Below are 27,609 nucleotides of genomic sequence, written 5' to 3' on the forward strand. Positions count from 1 at the left end.
GGAAAAGTCACCATTTTGCCTCATATTTTATATATAGGTGCCCTGCCATTAGTCCAAATGGCCAGAAGGTGGCAGCGAGGCTCCATGCAAAAGATCCTGTCACAGGTTTGAATAAACCCAAATTATTTGAGATTATATGCCACAATGTTTTGAGAAATTAAATTAAAGGCTCATTAGGTGCATTAAATATTACACCAAATATTCACGTTCTTGTGTTTGTTTTTCAGCTGTATATGGCTGTCTTGGCGGTAAATCCATATAGTCCAATTCACTTTTTGCCATGCAGGAATACATAGAACACTAGAGTTGGAAGGGACTACTAAGGGCCATATAGTCCAACCCTCCTTCTGCCATGCAGGAATACATAGGACCCTAGAGTTGCATAATTGTCACTTACTATTTGATGTTCTTTTGGTGCCTGTTTATCAAACCATTTCCTGTATTGCTATGTACTGTATATGTATTATCCTACTTGAGAGTATGTATTTTCCCTGGAAGAAGATTAACCATCCATTATGAAGCCAAGCCCTCCCTCCAGTCCATCTGCCTTGGTCCAGGCCTTGGAGGTAGAGAGGAACTGCTGGACCTCTTACCCTTTCCCTCCACCACTCCCTTCTCCTTCTGTGTCATGTCTTCTTAGATTGTAAGCCTGAGGGCAGGGAACCGTCTAATTAAAAGATTGTATGTACAGCTCTGTGTAAATTTACAGCGCTTCATAAATAAAGGTTAATAATAATAATAATAATAATAATAATAATAATAATAATAATAAATTGGAAGGGACTACTAAGGGCCATAGAGTCCATCCCCTTAAAATTGGACATGGTGTCTTGTTGTTTTTAAATTCATAAGCTTTTATTACTTACACAATACTTAGTATAAATTATATGTAATATAATCAGAAACGCTTTTGTGTCCTCCATTATCCTCTGAGTACGCACAGAGTTGTTGTTGTTGTTGTTGTTGTGCCTTTTTGCATTCTTCTTCATCCCAGTTAATGAGGAACCGGGTGTTCGTCGAAAACCAAATCCGCGTCCTGAGACGCCGCGTCCGTCGCATAGGAGCCAGCGTTGTCCTCCGCGTCAACGGGGCAGAGGTCTTGGAGGCACCATCTGCGTCAGACGGTGGAGAAACTACTATCAGTTATTATTAATTACGTTAGTCATCCCACTTTAATCCCTGAACGGTCTTACAATCTGGTGTAGGCGTACATGCTGGAAACACGTCGTTTAGTCTTTGTGCAACTAAGCATCCCGTTCCCTTCCAGATGTTGCGCTGCAACTCCTAGCAAATGGGTTTTGTAGTACCTTTGAGTACCTTAAGCCTAGGAAAGCTTGGGCTACTAAGAAGTTACTCCCATTACTCCAGAGGTTGGTTAAACTACTACTTTTAAATACCTCTTGGTGGCGGAGATGTCCGCTGTTGACACGCCGCGCCGCGTGGCATGCTCTAGAAATAGGACTCCTGCGAAAAGCGAAACGCATAGACTAACTTAGGAGGTATTTCAGTTGCAAGGTCCTAGTACCTAATTTACTCCTAACTTAAGACGCTTAGTAGGTATCTCAGTTGCAAGGTCTTAGTACTAATTTAAACGCTTAAAGTATCTCAGTTGCAGAGTGTTAGCTCCTTATTTAGTACTAACCTAGACACTTAAGAGGTATCTCAGTTGCAAGGTCTTAGTAACTTATTTAGCACTCATGCTTTGATTTATGGGTAGGATGAATATGTCTTTTACTCCTAGAGTAGTCGTTTATTAACACTTAGACCGCAGGCCATGCGCATACGTAACAAGTAAGCGCAAAGTAAAATTCGCAATGATATAATTCCGTCTCTCACCTCCATAAATCCTCGCTAGCGTGAAAGCGAAGTCCCTGGCTGCCAGCTGCACCGCAAATTCGCCTTTTACGCCCATTTTGTGTGTGAAATTTTGGAGTTTGCACAGAGCTTCCTGGACCGTTTGCGCAGACGGCTCCAGTTCTGCGACGCTGAGTGCCAGATCCAGCTTGGCCTGCGAAGAAAACGTAACTTCGCAAAAAACCCACAACGTTAATGAAAATCGCTGCAACTTCAGTGTTCACAAAGGCCTCCTCACCTGCACAGCGGCAAAAAAGGCGTCCAGCACTTTCCCGCGGCTTTTGGCGAGGGACTGGAGGACGCCCAGCGAGAGGACATTCGTGGTTCCCTCCCAAATCAGGAGTACCTTTTATTTTGGAGAAAAACGGAGACTCGGATTAAAATCCAAAATGGCTTCCCTTAAGTAAAGATGGCGGATTCTGTCGCAAAATGGAGGGCGAGGAGAGACGCAAGGCGCCACAAAATGGCTGCTCTTGATGGAGATGTAACCTGAGCGTCGCGGAGCAATATGGCCAACCCCGTGTCCTCCATGAATCCTTGTCCTCCGAAACACTCCAGCGCTTCGGAGGCAACGGCAACAGCCTGAAAAACACAGAGTCTGGGATCCTTTAGGGTCCCTTTTAGCATCCTATGTATTCCTGTATGGCAAAAGGAGGGTTGGACTATATGGCCCTTAGTAGTCCCTTCTGACTCTAGGATCCTATTAATTCCTGTATGGCAGAAGAAGAGGACCTCTTTTCGTTCGCGTACCACGCCTGGTGCATGGAGGTCTACGCCAGCGAGAAGGAGCAGCACGGCGACCTCTGCCGGCCAGGTAGAAGGACGGGCAGAGAAGGGCCTCTCCAACCCCTAAGGGATTGTGGGACGAGGGGGAGGGGGAGGGGGAGGCTTAGCAGGCAGATTTGATTCATATGTCCTCTCTAGGAGTATCTAGGTCCTCCAGTGCAACTCTATGGTCAGCTTTAACTAAAAGTAGCACTGAAAGGCCTAGAGATTTCTAGAGAGGACACTCTACTAGGCCTTTGTAGCTCCTCCAGAGCAACTCTATGGTCAGCTTTAACTAAAGTGGCACTGAAAGACCTAGAGATTCCTAGAGAGCAGGGGTAGGCAACCTGCGGCCCGCGGGCTGGATGCGGCCTGGCGAGGCCTTGGGACCGGCCCCAGCCCGGTCCTGCCGCCGATTGCCGCCGGGGCCTTTGGCCTCTCGCGTGAGGGGCATGGTGGGGCAATTGTCTATAGAAGCCTCAGAAACATGCATTTATCTTAACATTTTTTTAAAAATCAGGAAATTTTTTCACGTGTCTTCCATTTTTCAATAAAAGTGTCCTCCATTTGAAAATTTTGTCCCGGTTCATTTATTTAATTAATTTTAAAAAAAAATTATTTAACTATTTATTTTTTGGCTTCGGCCCCCCAGTTGTCTGAGGGACAGCAACCTGGCCCCCGGCTCAAAAAGGTTGCCTACCCCTGCTAGAGAGGATGCTCTACTAGGCCTTTGTAGCTCCTCTGGTGCAACTCTATGGTTAACTTAAACTAAAAGTCACACTGAAAGACCCAGAGATTCCTAGAGAGGACACTCTACTAGGCCTTTGTAGCTCCCCCAGAGCAACTCTATGGTCAGTTTTAATTAAAGTGGCACTGAAAGACCTAGAGATTCCTAGAGAGGATGCTCTGCTAGGCCTTTGTAGCTCCTCTGGTGCACCTCTATGGTCAGCTTTAACTAAAGTGGCACTGAAAGACCTAGAGATTCCTAGAGAGGATGCTCTGCTAGGCCTTTGTAGCTCCTCTGGTGCAACTCTATGGTCAGCTTTAACTAAAGTGGCACTGAAAGACCTAGAGATTCCTAGAGAGGACACTCTGCTAGGCCTTTGTCAGGGACACGCCTTTTCCGTTTTTCCGCTTCAGAAGCCATTTTCTTTTCCTCTGACTTTTAAGCCCCTGTCTCGCTTTCTCTGTTTCCATAGGTGACGCGATGGCTGCCAGACCACTTGCTGCGCACTGCTATGGGTGCGACAGCGTCTTCTGGCTCGTCAGTCGGAAGCACCACTGCAGGTAATTGGCGGGTGTTTTCATTTTTAATTACCCCGGCGGGCAAAAGAGTCATGGAGCTGTGCATTCGCCACTCTATCTTTTGTGCCGAGGGAAAGTCAGCGGCACCCCATCTTTTCCGTTTGTAGAACGTCTCTGACCTCATCTCCCGCTCATTGCAGGGATGCCGAAGATGGCAGTCAGATGCAGTGAGCAATTCGTGACGGCGTCTTTTTGTCATCTGTGTGCATTAACCCTCTCATGAACTAACTTTTTGGCTCCTTCCTCAGAGCAGAAAATGGCGGACGAGAAGCGTGCCGGAGAGGTGGTCACGTTAAAGTCTCCCGGCGTTAAGTTCGCAGTACGAACTTCCTCGTTTCGTGTTTTTCCATACGTTGGTTAATCCATAAATGGCGCCATCGAGGAGTCAATATGACCCCTGTATCCGGAGAGGATACAAAATGGCAAACAATGGCGGAATTCTGTATTTGTGGAGGAGGTTGACCATAGAGTAGTGCTGGAGGACCTCCAGAGGCTCTCTAGGCATCTGGAGATCCTCCATTGTAACTCTATGGTTGTCATCTGGCAGAGAGTGACCATAGAGTCATGTGCTCTCTAGGCATCTGGAGGTTCTCCAGTGCAACTCTATGGTTATCTTCTAGCAGAGGCTGACCATAGAGTCATGTGCTCTCTAGGCATCTGGAGGTCCTCCATTGTAACTCTATGGTTGTCTTCTGGCAGCAGTTGACCATAGAGTCACGTGCTGTCTAGGCATCTGGAGGTCCTCCATTTTAACTCTATGGTCATCTTCTGGCAGAGGTTGACCATAGAGTCATGTCGGAGGACCTCCAGATGCTCTCTGGCAGCCATCTTGTACCTCACTCACTCACTGCATGCGCGCTGCATCTTCTCATCCTCCATCTGTCGATGGGGATGCTTTGATTGAGAGTTCCTGCATGGCAGAATGTGGCTGGACTGGATCAGGGCCCTTCCCCACCGTGTGCCTTCTTGCATGGTCTTTGTGGGGGTCTCATTTCCTCTGGGCGCAACTCTATGGTCAGTGTCTGTTGGACGTTGACCACAGAGTTGCCTTGGAGGACCTAGAGATTCCTAGAGAGGACACTCTGCTAGGCCTTTGTAGCTCCTCCGGCGCAACTCAATGGTAATTGTCTGTCGGATGCTGACCATAGAGTTGTGCCGGAGGACCTAGGGGCGCTCTTGCGTCATAAACGTATTATTATGTTTCCCCTTAGGAATTGCGGAAACGTCTTCTGCTCCAGCTGCTGCAACCAGAAGCTTCCGGTCCCCAGCCAGCAGCTTTTCGAACCCAGCCGCATCTGCAAGTCCTGCTATGGCGACCTGCATCGCCCTGGGCGTCCCGCCATCGAGCGCGAACTGGACAAAACCATCTCCACCAATTCGAATTGACCAACGGACGGCGCACGTTTGAAGGTGGGAGGGACGGCGTCCCCTGTTTACGTGAAACCGCGCACTTCGGAGATGCGGGGAATGCCGCCGCCGGGACGGGTTTTGCGTTGGCGTGAAAACTGCAACGTCCAAGCCGGGATTCGTCACGGCGGATGCCGACAGACGCTTTTCGATCACTCCCGTTTTATTATGTTTTTATCCCAGCAGCGCCGGACGCGGCTGCAAACGGCATACACCAGGGATGCTTTTGCTGCTAGAAGAAAATGGAGGCTGCCTTCTCTTCTCTCTCTCTTGTTTCTCCCTCTCTGTTCTTAGAGTGGGTTTAGTTCATTTAGGGGACGATGGGTTTGCAGGTCCACGCGTGTCGGAAAACGCACGGACTACGTTTGGCAATGGAAATTTGGCGCTTGTTTTCGGGGGGAGCGGGAAATGAAGGGGGTTTATGGGTTTGTACGGATTTTTATCTGGCGGTGGAAGGGGTTTGTGCACACGCTGCGAAGGAACTGGGTTGGCGAACGTGAAAAGTCCGAAGTGGCGTTGCGCAAAAAACTGCGCAGATTCAGGCCGCACCGCGAAACATAAATGGTTTTTTAAGGATATTTTTCCCCCGCAATGCGTCAAATCTTCATTAATATACTCTCTAGGAACGTCTTCTAATACAACTTTGTGGCCAATCTGGATCTGAGGTTGACCATAGAGTTGCGCTGGAGGACCTAGAGATTCCTAGAGAGGACACTTCTGTAGGCATTTGTAGGTCCTTCAATGTTATTCTATGGGAAGATATGGCCATAGAGTTGCGCTGGAGGATCTAGAGATTCCTAGAGAGGACACATCTAAGCATTTGTAGGTCCTTCAATGTTATTCTATGGGAAGATATGACCATAGAGTTGCACTGGAGGACCTAGAGATTCCTAGAGGGGACACTTCTGTAGGCATTTCTAGGTCCTTCAATGTTCTATGGGAAGATATGACCATAGAGTTGCGCTGGAGGACCTAGAGATTCTTAGGACATTTCTCAAGGCATTTGTAGGTCCTTCAATGTTATTCTATGGGAAGATATGACCATAGAGTTGCACTGGAGGACCTAGAGAGGATGCTTCTGTAGGCATTTGTAGATCCTTCAATGTTGTTCTATGGGAAGATATGACCATAGAGTTGCACTGGAGGACCTAGAGATTCCTAGAGAGGACACTTCTCAAAGCATTTTTAGGTCCTTCAATGTTATTCTATGGGAAGATATGACCATAGAGTTGCGCTGGAGGACCTAGAGATTCCTAGAGTGGCGTTTCCTAGGTTTTAACAAAGAATAATGATTTTTAATTGGCATTTTATTTCCCCGTTTTTCATCGGATTTCCTGTGCTTTCAAACCAAGTGAACGTGGAGGGACGGCCGCAATCTCTTCGCGAGAAACGCGGATGCTGCTGTCACCACAAGAATGCGCAGGAAAGTTTTAATTTAGATTTCCCCCGTAAAAACAACCAATTTGAGACAAGAAGAAAGGGATTATTAATTTTGAACAGAAAACATGTAAATGTGTTGCGGTCTACGCCTTTCCCGTAAGGGGAAACGGCGCAGAGCGCAGCGGTTTTTTTGTGGTACAGATAAAGATGGCGGAAACAAGGCCGAGCATTTGGCAGCTCGTTGACGAAAGGTGCCAAGAGGTTCCAATATACGGGTTTTACGTATTTTTTCTTTTGTGCAGCGCGCGTTTCTGCAATGTACAGTGTGAATAAAAAAACGCTTGCGACTCTTCGTCTTTTTTCTTTTTGGGTCAAATAAGCACTTTTTTATTGGTTCAATAAAAGTTCGAAGGGACTACGAAGGGCCATATAGTCCATCCCACCTTCTGCCATGCAGGAATACATAGAATAATGAAGATGGAAGGGAGTACTAAGAGCCATGTAGTCTAACCCTCCTACTGCCATGCAGGAATACATAGGATAATAAAGATGGAAGGGGCTACTAAGGGCCATAGAGTCCAACCCTCCTTCTGCCATGCAGGAATACACAGAATAATAAAGATGGAAGGGACTACTAAAGGCCATAGAGCCCAACCCTCCTTCTGCCATGCAGGAATACATAGAATAATAAAGATGGAAGGGACTACTAAAGGCCATAGAGCCCAACCCTCCTTCTGCCATGGAGGAATACACAGAATAATAAAGATGGAAGGGACTACTAAGGGCCATAGAGTCAAACTCTCCTTCTGCCATGCAGGAATACACAGAATAATAAAGATGTAAGGGACTACTAAGGGCCATAGAGTCAAACCCTCCTTCTGCCATGCAGGAATACACAGAATAATAAAGATGTAAGGGACTACTAAGGGCCATAGAGTCAAACCCTCCTTCTGTCATGCAGGAAGACATGGAATACATGCAGGAATACATAGAACTCTAGAATTAGAAAAGCACATTTATTAGTTATTAGTATAAATCATATGTAACATTTCCGACTGTTGTTGTTGTTGTGCTTTTTTTTGTCCCAGTTAACGAGGATCTGGCTGTTCGTCGAAAACCAAATCCGCATCCCGAGAAACCGCATCCGTCGAGTATGAGCTGCCTTCGTTTTCTGCGTCAACGGGGCAGAGGTCTTGGAGGCACCATCTGTGGTGGAAAGTGGAGTAAATAATTACTATTACTATTATCAATTATGCTGACCCTGAAGGAGCCTGAAGGGACACCTGCTGCAGCCAGAAGCCAACACTCCACCTGAGGCTTCCCAGCCGAGGCAAGGCAAGGCAAGCCAGGGGGCGTGGCTTTGTAGGAGGACTTAAGTCTCCACCCCCTCCTAACATCTGCTGACCCTGAAGGAGCCTGAAGAGACGCCTGCTGCAGCCCGAACATTGGCATCTCAACACCACTAGCTGCTCCTGGCCTGACTGTGAGGCAGACTGGTTCCAGGCTTTTGGGGGAATATAGACTTGTCATTGGAGGGATTTGACATGATGCACTACATCTGGCCATTGGCTGATCTCTCTGGGGAGGAGGTTGATACTGATGTTAAAGGAGCAGCTATTCAAGTAGTGCGGGGCAATGGAAGATATGGCGTTAGCAGGGCAAGAGCTCGTTACAGAGGAAGGCGTGATAGATGTGTGATACCTATTCCACCTTCCACTCGCCCTGCTATCCCAAAGATCTGGAGAGCCTGCCTAACCAGCCGCTGAACCTCTCTCTGCTCTTATGTAATGCCAGGTCAGTGAAGAATAAGTCCCAAATCATCTACGACTTATTGACAGACCACAATGCTGACCTGGCTTGTATCACGGAGACCTGGCTTGGAGCAGACAGCTCTGTAACCTGGGCTCAGGCCCTTCCGGCCGGGTACTCCGTCAATGAGCAGGTGAGGGGAAGCGGGCGGGGAGGGAGTGTGGCCATGGTCCACAGAAACAACCTTACCTTAATCAGGATACCTGTCCGTGCATTAGACCACATTGAGTGCAATTACCTTAGCTGGAAGACCAGGGAGAGTCTGGAGATTCTGTTGGTTTACCGTCCACCCCGTAACCTAACGGACTCCCTAGCCGAGCTGATGCAACTAGTCTCGGAGCTGGTGTTGGAGTCGCCTAGGCTGCTGGTCATGGGCGACCTCAACATCCCCCTCGAGACTGGGTTGACCAACCTTACTGGCGCAGCTCGGGAGTTCATGCTTTCCATGACAAACATGGGCCTCTCCCAGATAGTCTCCAAGCCTACACACTGCGCAGGTCATGCCCTCGATGTGGTCTTCTGCACGGAACAGGCATATCCGTGGGCGGAGATAATTAGTATCTCCGCTTTGTCATGGACGGATCATTTCCTGGTTAAGGTTGGACTGAAGGCCACTATCCCTCTCTCCAGGGGTGGAGGACCGATTAGAATGGTCCGGCCTCGAAGGCTGATGGAACCCGTCAGGTTCCAAGAAGCCCTAGAGGGTATTATGGTTGGCAGTACTGGCGATTCTGTTGAAACTCTGCTTAATATGTGGAATAACAACTTTACCAGAGCGATTGACATGATCGCTCCCAAGCGTTCTTTCCAACCTGCTCAAAATCGTAATCCATGGTATACAGAAGATCTTAGACAAATGAAGTGGGCTGGACAACGACTAGAGCGTGAGTGGCAGAGAACTCAACTCATATCCGATAAGACACTTCATTCGACCTTTCTTAGGTCCTATCAAGTGGCGATAGATGCAGCTAAGAAGTCCTTCAATTCTGCATCTATCGCGTCTGCAAAATCTCGTCCAGCTGAGCTGTTCAGGGTAGTGAGGAACTTAACCCAACTACCTCCTACCCAGAACCCATTATTAGATTCTTCTGAAGCCTGTTGTGACGCTTTTAATGATCATTTTGCAGATAAAATCTCTCGGATAAGAGCTGATTTGGATGCCAATTTGAGGACAGAGACAACTAGAGAGGCATCCAGTGCCTCCGCCATTACTGTTAGACTGGATCAATTTGAGTCGGTAAGTACTGAGGATGTGGACAAGCTTCTCTGTAGTTTGAAAAAGACGACTTGCCCTCTCGACCCTTGCCCATCCTGGCTGGCTATCCAGGGGGGAGAAAAAATCATGGAGATGCTGAAAAATATAATTAACGCATCCCTCAGGGAAGGCTCCCTGCGTCCCTGTCTCAAGGAGGCAGTAGTTAGACCACTCTTAAAAAAGCCCTCCCTGGACCCCCTGGATAGAAATAACTACAGACCAGTCTCATTACTACCATTTTTGAGGAAGGTGATTGAGAGAGCGGTCGCCAATCAACTAGAAGCAGTCTTGGATGAAACGGATTTTCTGGATCCATTTCAAACCGGATTCAGGACGGGATACGAAGTTGAGACTGCCATGGTCACCTTAGTCGATGATCTCCATCTGGGCATTGACAGGGGAAGTGTGACCCTGCTGGTGCTCTTGGACATCTCAGCGGCCTTCAATACCATTGACCACGGTATCCTTCTGGAACGCCTGAGAGAGTTGGGTATTGGAGGCACTGCATTGCAGTGGTTCCGATCCTACCTCTCAGGCAGGTTCCAGATGGTGTTGCTTGGGGACAGCTGTTCGGCCAAGAGGGAGCTCAAATTGGGGGTCCCTCAAGGTGCGATTCTGTCCCCAATGCTATTCAACATTTACATGAAGCCGCTGGGAGAGATCATCCGGAGACATGGGGCAGGGTGTTATCAGTACACTGATGACACCCAAATATACTTCTCTATGTCTCGGACTGAAGCAGTGACTAAGGATGGCATCTCTCCTCTGAATTCCTGTCTTGGGGCAGTAATGGACTGGATGAGGGAAAACCGACTCAAGCTGAATCTAGGTAAGACGGAGGTACTTGCTATAGGTACCCCGAATCCAGGAATGGAGTTGTGTCAGCCAGTTCTGGATGGGGTCACACTTTCCCTGAAGGATTCTGTTTGCAGCTTGGGGGTGCTTCTTGACTCGTCGCTCCGACTGACAGCTCAGGTGGATGTGACAGTCAAGAGCGCCTGCTATCACCTTCGTCTGATACGCCAACTGCGCCCCTTCCTGGAGCTGAGGGACCTGGAAACAGTAGTACATGCACTGGTAACCTCTCGATTGGACTTCTGTAATGCGCTCTACTTGGGGCTACCCTTGTGCCAAGTTCGGAAACTTCAGCTGGTACAAAATATGGCAGCCAGATTGATCACAGGAACTTCTAGGAATGACCATATAACACCGGTCTTGAAGTCCCTGCACTGGCTGCCTATTAGTTTCCGGGCAAAGTACAAGGCGTTGGTGATCACCTTTAAAGCCCTACATGGCTTGGGCCCAGAGTATTTGAGGGAATGCCTTCTTCCCTATTGTCCGTCCCGCACTCTAAGGTCCTCTGGAAGAAATCTACTACAGCCAAAAAAATCTAGTCTAACATCAGTCTCCCAGAGGGCCTTTTCTACTATTGCTCTTAAACTATGGAACGACCGGCCGGAGGAGATCCGTCACATTTCCACTCTGGCAGCTTTTAAGAAAGCACTCAAGACGGATCTCTTCCGGCAGGCCTTTCCAACTTAGTTACCCTCCCCAGATATAGAGATATTTGTCCCCTCATCTGTCTATTTCCCCCCACCAATGTTTCTGCCTATTTTTTGTTTGTTCAATGTTTTAAATGTTTTAAATGTTTTAATATTATTACTGTTTAATTCTGTTTTAGTACTGGGAATGGGGGGGGGGGTGGTAGGTCTAGGGTTTTATTTATAACTCTATTGAAATTTGTTGTATTTTATTGTTGTAACCCGCCCGGATTCTTCATGATTGGGCGGGCTAGAAATAAATCTATTATTATTATTATTATTATTATTATTAGGCCTGGGACCCGCAATACAATTTGACGCAGGCGTATGCGCTCGAAACGCGTGGTTTCGTCTTTGCGCAACTTGGGTAACGTACTAAGTGTCCAAGAAAGCTTAGGATACCAAGACTTTACTCCTTTTACTCAGAGATCTTGGTTGGATTACTAGTGCTTTTAAATACCTCTGGGCGGCGTAGACATCCGCGGTTGTTGCGCCGCGCCGCGCTGCGTGCTCCAATAATAGGACTCCTACGAAAAGCCAAACGCAGAGACGTAACTTAAGACGCATAGGAAGTATCTCAGTTACAAAGTCTTACTACCTTACTTAGTTCTAATTTAATACCAGTTGCAAGGTTTGAGTACAAGAGGAGTCATTTGTAATTAATACTTAGACCGCAGGACGGCACATACATAAAGACTAAGCGCAACGTAAAATGTGCAGTGATTTTTCCTCACCTCCGTAGATCCTCGCTAGCGTGAAGGCGAAATCCCTCGCCGCCCTCTGCACCATGAATTCACCTTTTAGCGCCATTTCACGAGCGAAATTTCGGAGTTTGCGCAGAGCTTCCTGGACAGTTTGCGCAGACGGCTCCAGCTCCGTGACGCCGAGCGCCTGCTCCATCTTGGCCTGCAAAGAAAACGTAATTTCGTACATACGCAAAGCTAACAGCTGGATAATGGATGCGACTTTGGCGTTTTCTCACCTGTGCGATGGCGAAAAAGGCGTCTAGCGCTTTCCCGTGGCTTTTGGCGAGGGACCGGAGGACGTCCAGCGAGAGGACATTTGTGGTTCCCTCCCAAATCGGGAGAACCTTTTATTTCGGAGGAAAATGGAGGCTCAGACTAAAACCCAAAATGGCTTCCCTTCAGTAAAGATGGCGGCTTCTGTCGCAAAATGGAGGCCAAGGAGAGACGCAAGAGGCCACAAAATGGCTGCTCTTGATGGAGAGGTTACCTGAGCGTCGCGGAGCAATATGGCCAGCCCTGTGTCCTCCATGAATCCTTGTCCTCCAAAACACTCCAAAGCTTCGGAGGCAATGGCAACGGCCTGAAAAAACAGTCTGGGGTCCTTTAGGGTCCCTTCTAGGATCCTATGTATTCCTGCATGGCAGAAGGAGGGTTGGACTATATGGCCCTTAGTAGTCCCTTCTGACTCTAGGATCCTATGTATTCCTGCATGGCAGAAGGAGGGATGGACTCTATGGCCCTTAGTAGTCCCTTCCGACTCTAGGGTCCTATGTATTCCTGCATGGCAGAGTGATGCTACCTGTTTGGCAGTGTAGAGCTTGACCACGGGGGTCAGCAGCCGGAGCATGAGCTGGTCCTCCTCTGTGGCCTTCTGGGTCTCCTGCATCCCCAGAATCCTCGCTGTCTCCATCGTCAACAGAAAGGCCCCTCGCGCTTCTACCTGGAGCCCAAGCGAATCGTTAAAGGGACCCCATTATTAAAGGATAGAAGACAGGGACCCTAAATGCCCCCAAAGGCACCTAGATCTTGGATGCTAAGCAGGGTCAGCCCTGGATAGCCCTTGGAGGGGAGAGCGAGGGCATGAAGCCCAGGACCTGACGTAGCCAAGCTCACCTCCATGCGTGCCAAGGTCCGCATGTGTAAAGGGTGCTCCGCCAGGCGCTTCCCGAAGGCTTCCCTCTTCGCAGCGTAGTCCCGCGCCAAAAGGATCGCCCTGCGGGTCGCGAAATCAAATCATGGCACCATTTTAGGAATCACTAGGTCCTTCGGTGCAACTCTATGGTCAACGTCTGACAGAAACTGACCATAGAGTTGCACTGGAGGGGCTACAAAGGCCTAGTAGTGGCCTCTCTAGGAATCTCTTTTGATAGACATAGACCATAGAGTTGCAGTGGAGGACCCAGATATTTCTAGAGAGGACATATTAACCAAATCCACGGAGGCGAATGCCACAAACGCCTCCGTCTCCCACCCAAAATGGCTCCGGGTTCAAGGATCACCTTCTCATTCCCGCGACGGCAGTGACAGCATTATGGACCCTGGTGACTGTCAGCATAGCGGCAATGGCAGCCACCCCACGGCCTTCTTTGGAAATCTGCGCAAAGAGCAATAAGCGACGCCACGAATGAGCGCGGAAAACGTAATTTTACAAGTACTGGACAACAGCCATCCATTTTGGGTTCTGGCTCAACGGTGAGAAATCAATGGTGTTCGTGGGACGCGTTTTTCACCTACCCGCCGCGCCGTGGCTCCATCCAGATGCAGCTCGGCGGTGGGCAGCTGCCTGGTGCCCAGCTTTTCCTTCAGGCGCTGGATCTGGATGCCATTGAGGTTCCCTTCCTCATCGCGCAGTTTTACGTAGAACAAGGAGAGGCCACGGGTGCCCTGTTGGCGCAAAGGGAGAGAAATGCGCAACTCTATGGTCAGTATCAACCAGACCCTTGCCTTAGAATCACGCTGGAGGACCTACAAATGCTTAGAGAAGTGGTCTCTCTAGGAACCTCTAGGTCCTCTCTATGGTTGACGTCAGCCAGAACCATAGAATTGCACAGGTGGACCAACAAATGCCTAGAGAAGTGCTCTCTCTATGAATCTAGGCCCTTTAATATAACTCTATGGTCAGTATCTGTCAGATGTTGACCACAGAGTTGCATTAGAGGACCTAGATTCCTAGAGAGGACACTTCTTTGGGTATTTGTAGGTTCTCCAGTGCCACTCTATGGTCAACGTCTGACAGATACAGACCATAGAGTTGTATTAGAGGACCTAGATTCGTAGAGAGAGCACTTCTCTAGGCATTTGTAGGTCCTCCAGTGCAATTCTATGGTCAACATAGATATTGACCATAGAGTTGCATTAGATGATTCTTAGAACACTTCTCTAAGCATTTGTATGTCCTCCAACTCTATGGTCAATCTCTGGCAGACGTCGACCATAGACATTCCTAGAGAGAACACTTTCCCATCAGTTTTAAGTCCTGCAGTGCAACTCTATTGTCAACCCTCAGCAGTCACTCTGTAGGAGTCCACAAAGAAATGTTCTCTCTAGGAATCTCTAGCTCCTCCAGCGCAACTCTATGGTCAACCTTAACTAAAAGTGACACTGAAAGGCCTAGAGATTCCTAGAGAGTACACTCTACTAGGCCTTTGTAGCTCCTCCAGGGCAACTCTATGGTCAACCTTAACTAAAAGTCACACTGAAAGACCTAGAGATTCCTAGAGAGGACACTCATAGTAGGCCTTTGTAGCTCCTCCAGCGCAACTCTATGGTCAGCATCTGTCGGATGTTGACCACAGATTTGCGCAGGAGGACCTAGGGATTCCTAGAGAGGATGCATTCACCAAATCCGTATATCACCAAAGCTGCTCAGTCTCGTATCTGACCTCTTCTACTTGACCGTTGGCTGCCGCGATCCTCGCCAGGGTCAGCGTCACATCCGAATCCGCGGCCGACGTGAACCACTTGAAACCGCGCAGGGTGTAGGTGCCGTCAGGGAGCTCTTGCGCAACCGTCTCCGTGCCACCGGCTGTGAGAAAACAACACGTTATTGGCACTGTACAGCTCCAGGGATCTGGGTTCGAGTCCTCACTCGCCCGTAGTAACTTTGCACTGGGAAACTCTATGGTAGGTGTGCCAACAAACCTTTCATTTAGGACATTTCGCAATTTGGAAAACGTTTTCGCTTCCTGCGCCGAGGCCCAGAGCAACGCTTACCGACGTCAGACCCGCCTTTGCGTTCGGTCATCCATTGTCCAGATGTCCAGAACCTTCCCGCGTCACGCGATGTTAACCGCGCGTAAGCTTCCTCCAAGTATTTCGGAATACCTAAAGACTGTTGGAATATACAGTATTTATTTATGTATTTACGGGATTTATAAGTTGGCGTTTAAGAGAGGCTTAGGTGCAGTGGCGGCGCCATCTCACCTCGATCACTTTCGCCGCACCGTCCGTCATGGCGACGGGGCATGAAAAGAAGCCGGACGCAGGCGCGAAGAGGTACACCTTTGCCATCTGGTGGATGCGGCTGTGGAGAGAAGGGAACACGAGTCGTGAATATGAAAAAAACCGTAACACAACAATCCAACACTCCAGAGGACAGGATCAACATTCAAGATGACCTGAATAAACTAGAAAGTTGGGCCACAGCTAACAAAATGAACTTCAACAGGGAGAAATGCAAGGTACTGCACTTAGGGCGGAAAAATAAAATGCACAGATATAGGATGGGAGACACATGGCTGAATGAGACTACGTGTGAAAGGGATCTGGGGGTCCAAGTAGACCACAAGCTGAACATGAGTGAACAGTGTGATGCGGCAGCTAAAAAGGCCAATGCAATTTTAGGCTGCATCAGTAAGAGTATCGTATCTAGATCAAGGGAAGTCATAGTGCCACTCTATTCTGCTTTGGTCAGGCCCCACCTGGAATATTGTGTCCAGTTCTGGGCGCCGCAATTCGAAAAGGATGTTGAAAAACTGGAACGTGTCCAAAGGAGGGCAAGTAAAATGGTGAAAGGTCTAGAAACCATGTCCTATGAGGAACGACTTAAGGAGCTGGGGATGTTTAGCCTGAAGAAGAGAAGGTTAAGAGGTGATATGACAGCCCTGTTTAAATACTTGAAGGGATGCCATGAGGAGGGAGCTGACTTGTTTTCACTTGCTCCAGAGACTAGGACCCGTAGCAATGGATGCAAGCTACAAGAAAAGAGATTCCACTTCAACATTAGGAAGAACTTCCTGACAGTAAGGGCTGTCCGACAGTGGAACAAACTCCCTCGGAGTGTAGTGGAGTCTCCTTCCTTGAAGGTCTTTAAACAGAGGCTAGATGGCCATCCGTCAGAGATGATTTGATCTGGATTCCTGCATGGCAGGGGGTTGGATTGGATGGCCCTTGCGGTCTCTTCCAGTTCTATTATTCTATGATTCTATTTAATTGCGGGATTTGTAGTCGCGTTAATTCTCTAATATATCAATTACAACCAATAATAATAATAATAATAATAATAAATTCCCTTTCGGAGATATTTTTCCGCATTTTCCGCACTTTTGGCGTTTTTGTATCCCGAAATAATTACGCATTTCTACCTCCAATTGGAGTGTTTCCTTTCGTAAGCCTCCGCGACTAGGCCTTCCTCGGCGCTGATCTCCTTCATCCTTTTCCAGGCCGCGCAGGTGAGGATTTCATCGACGCGGCGTCCCCACGCGTCAAACTGACGCAACCGCGGAGGCTGAGATTCGCACTCGCGTCCCAAAGGGTCAATTTCGTCCTTGACAGGGGCCCCGAACCTTTCGAGGTCTGGGTTCACCTCGGCGAACACCTGTGGAGGAAGACAGTGGCGTGATAATAACGTACGTAAAAAGATGACTTGAAAGAGTATATACATGCATGGGTCCCTTAGATGCTAAGCAGGGCCAGCCTTGGACGGTCCTTGGAGGGGAGACTGACAAAGTCCTAGATTGGAATTAACTGGTTAAAAAGGCAAAAACAATCCCAGACAAGGTAGACCACCCCCCAAAATATACCCATTTTTAGGGTCCATAATCCACAGACCTGGGCAGGAAGATGGGATTTCAAGTACCCCCGAAGAAGAGCATCCTCCAGATAGGGATTACCAATCTGAGGCTGCTCTTGGAATAAAATCCCGTCCGAACGCGATCTCTTTGGGTTTCGCGTGGCGCAGAAATCCGCTGCATTTCTTTGCCGGTTGCGCATTTTAGCGCACACAATTCCTCTGCTGCGCAAAACCCGACGCCAAGCATTGCAGCTGCTGAAACAAAAGGCCCTGTTCACAAACATGTAGGGCGGCATTTAATGCGCCAAAACGGATGACAGTGCATGCGACTCGACGGTGCAAGGCCAAAAATATGTGCTTTTAGGTGCTGCTCCCACTTCTTTGGAGCAAAGTTCAAGAGGAGCGAGGGAATAAATAGCGAAAGTATTGAAGCGAATTGCGCAATGGGCTGCACAAGGGGCGCATATGCACAATGTCGAACATTTTTGCGTGCCGTTCCTTTAGTTAATAGCAAAACCATTAGAAGAAGATACTGTTTGGATTAAGAAGCACGTTTTTATTTTTATTTATTTTGAACAAATGTTTAAAAAGGAAATGTATTGCGATAAGATTAATTATAATAATTATAATAAATAAGCTTCGGCGACAGTCGCAGAGCTAGCAATAATGGCCGGTATGGCGAGGAAAAAGCAAACGTTGTTTAAAAAGTGCGTTTTGATTGTTTCTGCGCTAGGCAGCCTTTGCGACAACCCTGGGATGTAGGCCAGGACAACTTGTTTAGTTGTGAATAATTGACTACATTGAGCTGCGCTTGGCACCTCATCTTTTTCCCACATAAATTAAATGGCCGCCATTTTGCCTCATGGTCTCCTCAGGTCAATTGTCTTTTTTCCCCACCTAAATTCAACGTCTGCCATTGCGGCCTGAGAGAAAACAAGTGCGAAAGCCACCATTTTGCCTCATATTTCCTGTTTCTAAAGTTCATTTGCCTTTTGTCCTGCTTCAATTCAATGGCTGTCTTTAAAGCCTGAGGGAAGCAGACAGAGGAGCCGCCATTTTGCCTCATACTTGTCTCCTCATATCACTTGTCTTTTTCCTGCCTAAATTCAACTTCTGCCATTGCGGCCTGAGAGAAACAAGTGCGAAAGCCACCATTTTGCCTCATATTTTTCTGTTTCTAAAGGTCATTTGCCTTTTGTCCTGCCTAAATTCAATGGCCATATTTTCAGCCTGAGAGGAAACAAATGAATGAGCCGCCATTTTGCCTCATGGTTCTCAGGCTTCTCATCGTTTCCCCTCCTAATTCAATGGCTTCCCTTAAAGCCTGACAGAAACAGGTGCGAAAGCCACCATTTCACCTCATATTTTTCTGTTTCTTCCAGTCATTTACCTTTTTTTCCTGCCTAAATTCAATAGCCATCTTTGCAGCCTGAGAGGAAACAGTGAAGAAGCCACCATTTTGCCTCATGTTTCTGTCTCCTCAGGTGTCTCATATTTCCATTTAAATCCAATGGCTGCCTTTGCAGCCTGAGAGGAAACAGGTGTCTCCATCTTTTCCCCACTTGGAGCCTGAGAGAGAAACAAATGGAACAAACCACCATTTCCCCCCCTAATATTTTCCTGTTTCTTCAGGTAATTTGCTTTCTTTTTCTTCCTGTCAGGCGCCACCATTTTTACCTCACGGTTTCCTCACAGAATCCATAATATATCTAATATATATATTTAAAAGAACATTTGCCACCAGAAGCTGGAAAATCTGTTGTAATTGTGTAATTAAATATATAATTGTGTAAGTGTGTGTGTGTGTGTGTGTGTGTGTGTGTAGATATATATATATATATATATATATATATATATAATTGTTGTTGTGGTGGTAAGTTTGCCTTCAAATGTGTGTGTCTTCACTATAAAAACACCTCAGTTTGACGTCATTTTAAACCGCCAAGATGGCTCCATCCTGACAGGAAAACTGGGATTTAGGGTTTTTGTGTGAGATATTTATCACTTTATTACTGTAGGAAAAACATTAAATTTGACACAACTTTACTGGAAGTTTCACATCCGATCCCGAAAGCTAAGCAGGGTCATCCCCAGACAGTCCTTGGATGGGAGACCGTCAGCAAAAAAGATATGGGCTCCGTTTCCTTCCCTAAAAAACCACACAGATATATTAATGGAGTCTCCACGAATTGACATTAAATTAAATATGGATTATACTATTGCATTTCTCTATTTAATTAACATTATATTTTAAATTCCTGAACAGAAATAGACGGAAGGCAGAAGACCGAAAGATGGCCACCGCTCAAATTTCGCGTATCGAGAAGAAGCGTAAAAAGTTATTGGTGCGAATTAACACAAAAATGGCACGGGATGTTTATTTTAAAAGCCATAATTATATATTAATAATATATATAATATATAATTATATATTAATTTAATAATTATTAATTAATTATTTATTTAAATAACATTATTTATTATTTTAAAAAATATTTTAAAAGTTGAGTCTCCTTTATATAATAATATATTAATAATATATATAATATATAATTATATATTAATTTAATAATTATTTATATATTAATTTAATAATTATATATTAATCAAAAATCCGAAACGCTGCAAATACATATACGGAATATAAATTAATTTCACATTTAGACTTGGAGTCCGGTCTCCAAGATATTTTCATTATTCATATATATATATATATATATATATATATATATAAATCAATTTTGTCTTTAGATTTGGAGTCCCATCTCCAAGATATATCGTTATTTAAATAGAAATATTCCAAAAATTTGAAATAAAATCCGATATATTTTTAGTCACAAACATTTTTATAAGGGATATATATATATATATATATATATATATAATTTTTATCATTATTTAACTAGAAATATTCCAAAATCTGAAATAAAACCCAATATGTTTCTAGTCACACACACACATGTGTGTGTATAAATTAATTAATTTTAATTGTATAATTTTCCAGGAATCAGATGTGTTTCCGAACCGAATCGCGTCTGAGCAACAGTCGGTGGTTCTGGTGAAAAGGCTCCTGGCGATTTCGGTTTCCTGCATCACATACCTCCGTGGGCTATTTCCAGAAAGTTCCTACAGCACGCGCTATTTAGATGGTAAATTCCGATTTTAAAATTGCAATTAAAAAACACCTTTAAGTGCAAGCTTTTTTATTATTATTACAATAGACATACAAGAACGTTTTCGGGGTTTGGATTCAGACTTTGCACCGAAGAAAAAACGAGGTGGTTTGACACCGCGTCGACTCGAACTGCACAAAAATGGTTGTATATCTGATTTTTTTCCCCTCCGCAGATATGTGTTTAAAAATCCTCATAGAAGATAAAAGCTGCCAAGGCTCCATGCAGATAGTCAAATGGTAAGATAATAATAATAATTATAATAATATAATTAAAATAAATAAATTAATAATAATATTAATAATATTTAATTAATTATTATTATTATTATTATTAATTATAAATAATTATAAATTAATAATAATTATTTTAACTATAAATAATTGTAATAATTATAAATTAATAATAATTATTTTAATATAATTATTATAAATTACTATAAATAATTATTAATTGATAATAATTATTGTATTATATTATATTAATTAACTATAAAAATTAAAATATAATAATTTTTGTAACAACGTTATAATAATTTAATTATAAATTATAATAATTTATAATTATCATAAATTATTATATAATAATAATATAATGATGAGGAGTTATTATAAATATAATATAATAATTTTAAATTATTATATAATTAATAAATCTAATATTATTATCATTATAATTTATATTAATAAATATATTATTATATTTATTAATTATAAAATAATTAATATTATATTATTAGTATTCTTAAATTCTTGTAATTATAAATTATTATAAATTAATTTATAATAATATATAAGTTATTACATAATTAATATAATAATATAATTATTGTAAATTATTAAATATGAATTTATAATTATAAATTGTTATATAAATAAAAATAATACTATTATAATTATAAATTATTGTAAATTAATGTATAATAATATAAATATAAATTATAATTATAAATATTATAAAATATTGTATTATAAGTTTATTATACATAAATTTATATATAACATTATAATATATATATATATATTATATATTTATTTTATATATATTACATTTATATATATTTATTTATGGTATTTATAATATTTTATAATATTATACAATACCATAAATAAATAAATAAATAAATATTATTATTATTATTATTATAATGATGCCCTCCATATTTGCTGGGACTTTATTTATAACATAATAATAATAATAATAATAATAATCATCATCATCATCATCATCGTAAGCCGCTCTTAGAGCCTTTAGGGCTTAAGGGCGGCGTATAAATACCATAAATAAACAAACAAATAATAAACAAATAAACTAAAACACGTACAATAACATTACGTACGTATTAATTAATTAACATTTCTCCTCCTATGACAGGGTTCAGGGATGCTTCGACGCTCTGGAAAAGAAATACGTAAGTTTTTAATTGATTTAATAAATTTTATTGCAAATTAAATTTCCAATTTTAGCAGGGATTATTAAAATCTCATTTTATTGCCCCGCGATTACTCCCAATTGTCAGAAGGTGGCAGCAAAGCTCCATGCAAAGGAACCCAAAATAAAGGTTCATTAGGTGCATTAAATATTAATCCAAATATTCACATTCTTGTGTTTGTTTGTTTTTCAGCTGCATATGGCTGTCTTGGCGGTAAGTCCATATAGTCCAACCCTTCTTCTGCCATGCAGGAATACATAGAACACTACAGTCGGAAGGGACTACTAAGGGCCCTATAGTCAAACCCTCCTTCTGCCATGCAGGAATACATAGAACACTACAGTCGGAAGGGACTACTAAGGGCCCTATAGTCAAACCCTCCTTCTGCCATGCAGGAATACATAGAACACTACAGTCGGAAAGGACTACTAAGGGCCCTATAGTCAAACCCTCCTTCTGCCGTGCAGGAATACATAGGATTCTAGAGTCAGAAAGGACTACTAAGGGCCATAGAGTGCAACTCTCCTTCTGCTATGCAGGAATACATAGAATAATAAAGATAGAAAGGACTACTAAGGGTCATAGAGTCAAAACCACTGTCTGCCTTGCAGTAATACATAGAACACTAGAGTCGGAAGGGATTATTACTGAGGGACTTTCCAAAAAACCCTCTAAAGGTGAGGAATGATGGGATGAAGGCGCAAGGGATTAACAAAGTGCGTAAAAGCCCTGAAGGCAACAGATGTTGTGTTAATTTGGGCGCTAAGCCATGTCGGTCCTGGTCAGGACCTGCATGGGAGACCACCAAGGAAGATCAGGCCATATTTCAGAGGACGGAAGTGGCAAGAAATAATTAATGATTAATTAACGGGGTTGTCATAAATTGGTGTACAGACAGACAAGAGGCTTGTGTATAGTCACGAAATCCCCATCTGGCTTTGGAAAGCTAAGCAGGAACAGCCCTGGATGGCCCTTTGAGGGGAGACCGCAAAACAACATTTCAGACGAAGTAACTGTCAAAACCACCTCTGAGTAACCCTTGATTAAGAAAACCCTATAAGAAGTTGCCATAAGGAAGACTTATATATTCCTTTTTAACAAGATAGTGCCTTTTTCCCCTCAGAGAGTGACTAAGAAAACAGCAGGCAGCCATTTTGTGTCATATACAAGAACTGTTTCCTTCATGACAGAAAACCAAAAACAGTCATCATGAGGGACTGTTTCCTATTACTTTAAACACTTTTGACATCTTAATTAAATTAACCGCAATTAATCTCTCTTATCTCTCTTTCTGTGAGGTAAATTTCTTGTAAAAATACATATATATCCGAATAAGATTCTGGAAACATTTCGTTGCTTCAAAGATAAGGGTTTCGTGAAGTGAATAATTCCCCCCACGGTTTCGCGATTCGTTAAGTTCGGCGTGGCTCTTTAACAGGAAACATGATTAAAAACGATAACGAACCTCTGATTAAGATGCAGATAAAAATAAAAACATGAATGTTTTATTTCTCTTTCCTCGAAACAGATCTATACTGATCCCAGCGAACCTGAGGTAAAAGGAAGTGACAAGTTACGAAACCAAAAGCCATTTAATCAACATTTTCCCTGTTAATTAAATCAATAAATTAACATATTTTTCATACATCTCATTGATTCCAATTAGTAGAAACAGCAAATCATTAAACCTATATTTTTTATTCTCCATCTATATATATATATATATATATATATATATATATGTCTCATTGCCTCTAATTAGTAGAAACTCCAAATCATTAAACCTATATTTTCTATTCTCCATCAATAAATTTAGGTGTGTGTGTGTGTGTGTGTGTGTGTGTATATAATATTAATATACAGTCTTATGATTATTAATATATTAAAATATATATAATAATATATAATTATAATTATATTATTATATAATTATGTTATTAATAATATTAAAATATATCACATTAATATATTATCATAAATATTATATAATATATTAAAATAAATAATAATATATTGTCTTAAACATATTATTATACAATATATTAAAATATATAATATAATAATATATTATCTAAAACATATTATATAATATATTAAAGTATATAATAATATATTTTCATAAACATATTTAATATAGTATAATATATAATATTATTATAAATATATTATAATATAATATAATTATTATAATATATATTCTAATATATAATATGATATAATTATAATAATAAATTAATACTAATAATAGTAATATTTATGGGAATTAATTGGGTCGGAAGCCTATTTGTTAGAAATGTCCCTATAACGATTTTTATCTCATTTTCGTACCCGATTTTTAGCGCATGACGGAATTATACCGCTTCAAGTTCAAGTATTCAAACGCCGGCCCCCAGATGGACTTCGTTAGGTAAAAATCTTTAATTTACGTTAATTAAAAATCTCTTAATTTTGGGGGAAAGAAGACATAAATAGTGCTTTGGTCACTTTAGGATTTTCTATGTATTCCCGCATGACTCTAGTGTTCTATGTATTCGTGCATGGCAGAAGGCTTATTCTATTGATGCAACCGAGGATCGCATTGGCCCTTTTAGCTGCAGTGTCACGCTAAATGCGGTCCTCTGAGTGTGAGAAATCAACGAGACAAAATGGCAGCGTTGGTTCTCCACGCCAAATTGTGACTTTATTCCTGCTCTCGCAGCACGCAAGGGAGCATCGAAAATGGCAGCGGCGGCGAAGAGGCAAGGAATGCCGGGCTCCTCTTGATCCGGAAACTTTACATCTTGATGCAGAATCTCGGGCCGCTGCCCAATGACATTACGCTGACCATGAAGTTGTTTTACTACAATGATGGTGAGTGCTGGCTCATCCTCCTAAAGGTCAGTGGTTATCTCCCTAAGGGTCAGTCCAACTGGGAAGGGTCTCTGAAGGGTCAATGGTCATCTTCCTAAGGGTCAGTCCAACTGGGAAGGGCCAGGGCTCATCCCTTCAAGACAGCCAACCCTTCCTGACCCTGGAAGCTAATCAGGGCCAGCCTCAAACATCCCTTGAAGGGGCGACCGCCATTTTCTGCCATTGACGCCCCCGTCCTGCGTCCGTCCTCCACAGTGACCCCCAGCGACTACCAGCCTCCGGGCTTCAAGGACGGTGAGGGGTCCGACTCCCTCCTTTTCGATGGGGACCCTGTCAACCTCAGAGTGGGGTCCCTCTCCACCGATTTCCACGTCCTCAAGGTCCGCATCACCACCGATAGCCAACGCGTCGCAGCGCTGCACGGTGGCAGCGGCGGTGTTGTTGTCGAGGAACGCGGCGGGGGTCTGACGCAGATTTCGCACCAGGGTCTGGACTGTGATGAAGAGGAGGAAGAGGACCCCAAAAAACAGCAGCAGGTGAGGTAAAATGCAAAATAGTTCCCTGTTGGTCTCCCATCCAAGCGCTGTCCAGGGCCGGCGCTGCTTAGCATTCAAAATCAGACCCCGTTCGAAAACCATTGGGTCCCTATACATTGAAAGGGCGCTTCAAGGCACACAAAGGGAAGACTTTGGATCCCGTTCTTGGGAAGCTAAGCAGGGCTGGCCCTGGATGGCACTTGGATGGGAGACGCCAATCTACTTTGGGAAGCTAAGTATAAATCAGTCAATTAATAGTATTGATTTAAATGCTAATTAATCACTCTTAACAACTCTCTTAACTAGCCTGTTTCTATTACAGCAGTTATATTTAATTACAGCCTCCATAATTAATATTAAATATTAAATTTAACGATTTTTCATAATTGATATTGAATTAATTAATATTAAATTAAACGTAATGAATTTTTGTAATCGATATTAAATATTAAAATATAACAAAATTAAATATTAAACACAACTAAATATTAACTATATATTAAGGAAAACTAATTATATATATATATATATATATATATATATATATATTTAATTAGGATTAAAGTTGCGTATAAATAATTAAATTAAAAATTGTATCAATTATATTAATTAAATTTGAATTAAAACAATTAATTAATTAAATAAATATAACTATTATATGTATATTAAGTATAACTAATTATATATATATATATATATATATATAAAAATTAGGATTAAAGTTGCATATGAATAATTAAATTAAAAATTGTATTAATTGTATTAATAAAATTCTAATTTAAAACAATTAATTAATTAATTAATTATAACTAAATATTAAATATATATTAAGTAAAACTAATATATATATATGTATAGAGAGAGTATTTAATTAGGATTAAACTTGCGTATAAATAATTAAAAATAGTATTAATTATATTAAATAAATTTTAATTAAAACAATTAATTAATTAATTAATTAAATGTAACTAAATTCTAAATATATATTAAGTATAATTTTTATATATATATATATATATATATATATATACACACACACACACACACACACACACATATATATATAATATTTAATTAGGATTAAAGTTGCATATAAATAATTAAGTTAAAAATCGTATCAATTGTATTAATAAAATTCTAATTAAAAACAATTAATTAATTAATTATAACCAAATATTAAATGTATAATTAGGATTAAAGTTGCGTATAAATAATTAAATTAAAATCATATTAATCATATTAATTAAATTGTAATTTAAAAAACCAATTAATTAATTAATTAATTAATTAAACATGATTAATATTATTATTTTTCTCTTCCTGGCAGAGATGGACACTGCACTTTAGCCAAGAGGGACAAGGAGGACGCCGACCTGTCAAGAAGAGGAAGGTCAGCTGGCCGCTTACGGATTCGATCCCTGTCGTCCAGCCATGAAGATGGCAGCCGTCGCAGAAACGGCACACATAACGGTGACACTCCAGGCAGGCCCGGTTTCCTAATACTTCGTTTAGCTTAAGTCACGCTTATTGTTACACATAGTTTAATCTGTTTGCAGAGGGAGACCCTAAACCTAATTTAATCCTAATCTTAATCCTAACTTTAATCCTAATCCCAACCCTTAGATTAACCTTTTAGGAACATTTTACCCCTGTTGTCTAATTAAAGATGCATTCGTTAAGTGCTGCTCACTAAATTATATCCGTCCATTCTGTTTATTCGCCGCCTTCCTCAGGATTAAAACCCTAAAAGCGTAAAAACACTTTATTGATTATGTATTGGAAGCCCTACACTAACTACCTCTCATCTCTGTTAATTTACCAATCGATTGATCGATTGATCAATCAATGACTTTATCGGAGTCCACAGACCACAAATAAACAATTCACCGCGATGATAAACAACACATAAATAGGCAAATATACAATAGGAGGCAATGAGGACTACAATTGTTTGGCGGTCTCCCATCCAAGGACTGTCTGGGGCTTAGCATTCAATATTAAATGGGAACCTGGTTCCTTTTTTTAGGGTATTTAGGGCCTCACAATAAAACCATGTCACGTCACGAGAGAATTCCCTCGCTGTCGGAGAAAAGGAAACGTCCGGAAACCTGCCGTATTGCGTCATGCACGGTTTTACGAGAAACCGCGGAGTTTTTTTGCCGCTGTTCCAATTATAACGACGGACAAAAGGATGCCCCGAAAGCCTTAGGGATTAGTCTGAGTCACAACTTGGCTCAGATGAATGGATCTATTGTCTGTCCGCCGTCCGAAAATAGGCCTCCACCGGACGCTTGACCTGTCGGTCACTCGCTTGACCAGTCGACCGTTGATGCTGTCCTTTTTCTGGGGACAAAAAAACCCTGAGTCACAAAAATGTCACCGTGACGGAAGCGGATGAATAACGTCCGCGGGAATTAGGACATCATCATCCTCATTATTATTCCCTAGGTTTCTATGTATTCCTGCATGGCAGAAGGAGGGTTGGACTATATGGCCCTTAGTAGTCCCTTCCGACTCTAGGATCCTATGTATTCCTGCATGGCAG

At 42.6% G+C, this 27,609-nt stretch overlaps 2 protein-coding genes across 11 annotated transcripts; one reads left to right on the top strand and one right to left on the bottom strand.

Annotated features, from left to right (window-relative positions):
• Positions 1-994: 994 nt before the first annotated feature.
• On the bottom strand, positions 995-18,598 carry LOC149308545 (acyl-CoA dehydrogenase family member 11-like). 5 transcript variants are annotated; one of them, XM_089535952.1, is made up of 14 exons: positions 18,464-18,598; positions 16,646-16,878; positions 15,486-15,585; positions 15,276-15,393; positions 14,945-15,087; positions 13,797-13,946; positions 13,562-13,656; positions 13,176-13,275; positions 12,862-13,002; positions 12,550-12,642; positions 12,299-12,406; positions 12,051-12,222; positions 11,777-11,843; positions 7,800-7,917 (listed from the first exon to the last, which is right to left on the bottom strand). In XM_089535952.1, the coding sequence occupies exons 1-14, from the start codon at positions 18,539-18,541 to the stop codon at positions 7,800-7,802; spliced, it is 1,716 nt and encodes a 571-aa protein (XP_089392078.1). In that variant the 5' UTR covers positions 18,542-18,598. The 5 variants fall into 5 exon arrangements, with proteins under 5 accessions (XP_089392075.1, XP_089392078.1, XP_089392074.1 ...); XM_089535948.1 differs by lacking the exon at positions 18,464-18,598 and adding an exon at positions 17,112-17,384; XM_089535949.1 differs by lacking the exons at positions 7,800-7,917; positions 11,777-11,843; positions 12,051-12,222; ... (1 more) ...; positions 12,550-12,642; positions 18,464-18,598 and adding exons at positions 995-1,112; positions 1,398-1,464; positions 1,837-2,008; positions 2,093-2,200; positions 17,112-17,692.
• Positions 2,177-26,867, top strand: HORMAD2 (HORMA domain containing 2). 6 transcript variants are annotated; one of them, XM_089535954.1, is made up of 12 exons: positions 2,177-2,668; positions 3,819-3,906; positions 19,340-19,418; positions 20,078-20,222; positions 20,422-20,485; positions 21,621-21,657; positions 21,871-21,891; positions 23,207-23,233; positions 24,018-24,085; positions 24,377-24,528; positions 24,784-25,064; positions 26,392-26,859. In XM_089535954.1, exons 1-12 carry the CDS (start codon positions 2,569-2,571, stop codon positions 26,497-26,499), a joined length of 1,170 nt encoding a protein of 389 aa, XP_089392080.1. In that variant the 5' UTR covers positions 2,177-2,568; the 3' UTR covers positions 26,500-26,859. The 6 variants fall into 6 exon arrangements, with proteins under 6 accessions (XP_089392080.1, XP_089392081.1, XP_089392084.1 ...); XM_089535955.1 differs by lacking the exons at positions 2,177-2,668; positions 3,819-3,906 and adding an exon at positions 17,912-18,410 and having other exon boundaries at positions 19,340-19,439; positions 26,392-26,866; XM_089535958.1 differs by lacking the exons at positions 2,177-2,668; positions 3,819-3,906 and adding an exon at positions 18,464-18,557 and having other exon boundaries at positions 19,340-19,439; positions 26,392-26,867.
• The last annotated feature ends 742 nt before the right edge of the window (positions 26,868-27,609 follow it).

The sequence above is a fragment of the Sceloporus occidentalis genome, unplaced genomic scaffold (genome assembly GCF_023333645.1).
Source record: "Sceloporus occidentalis isolate IW3139 unplaced genomic scaffold, rSceOcc1.0.p SCAF_8, whole genome shotgun sequence".
NCBI lineage: Eukaryota > Metazoa > Chordata > Lepidosauria > Squamata > Phrynosomatidae > Sceloporus > Sceloporus occidentalis.

Bases quoted from the DNA above. Each gene is read 5' to 3' on its own strand.
- LOC149308545 (XM_089535948.1), bottom strand. From the start codon at position 17,369: ATGCCGCCCTACATGTTTGTGAACAGGGCCTTTTGTTTCAGCAGCTGC. The intron at 13,947-14,944 runs GTCAGATACGAG...TTGCGCCAACAG, and splicing joins CCAACGGTCAAGTAGAAGAG to GGCACCCGTGGCCTCTCCTT. The intron at 13,276-13,561 runs GTGATCCTTGAA...CGCGACCCGCAG, and splicing joins GCCGTCGCGGGAATGAGAAG to GGCGATCCTTTTGGCGCGGG.
- HORMAD2 (XM_089535954.1), top strand. From the start codon at position 2,569: ATGGCAGAAGAAGAGGACCTCTTTTCGTTCGCGTACCACGCCTGGTGC. The intron at 20,223-20,421 runs GTAAATTCCGAT...TCCCCTCCGCAG, and splicing joins CAGCACGCGCTATTTAGATG to ATATGTGTTTAAAAATCCTC. The intron at 20,486-21,620 runs GTAAGATAATAA...CTCCTATGACAG, and splicing joins TCCATGCAGATAGTCAAATG to GGTTCAGGGATGCTTCGACG.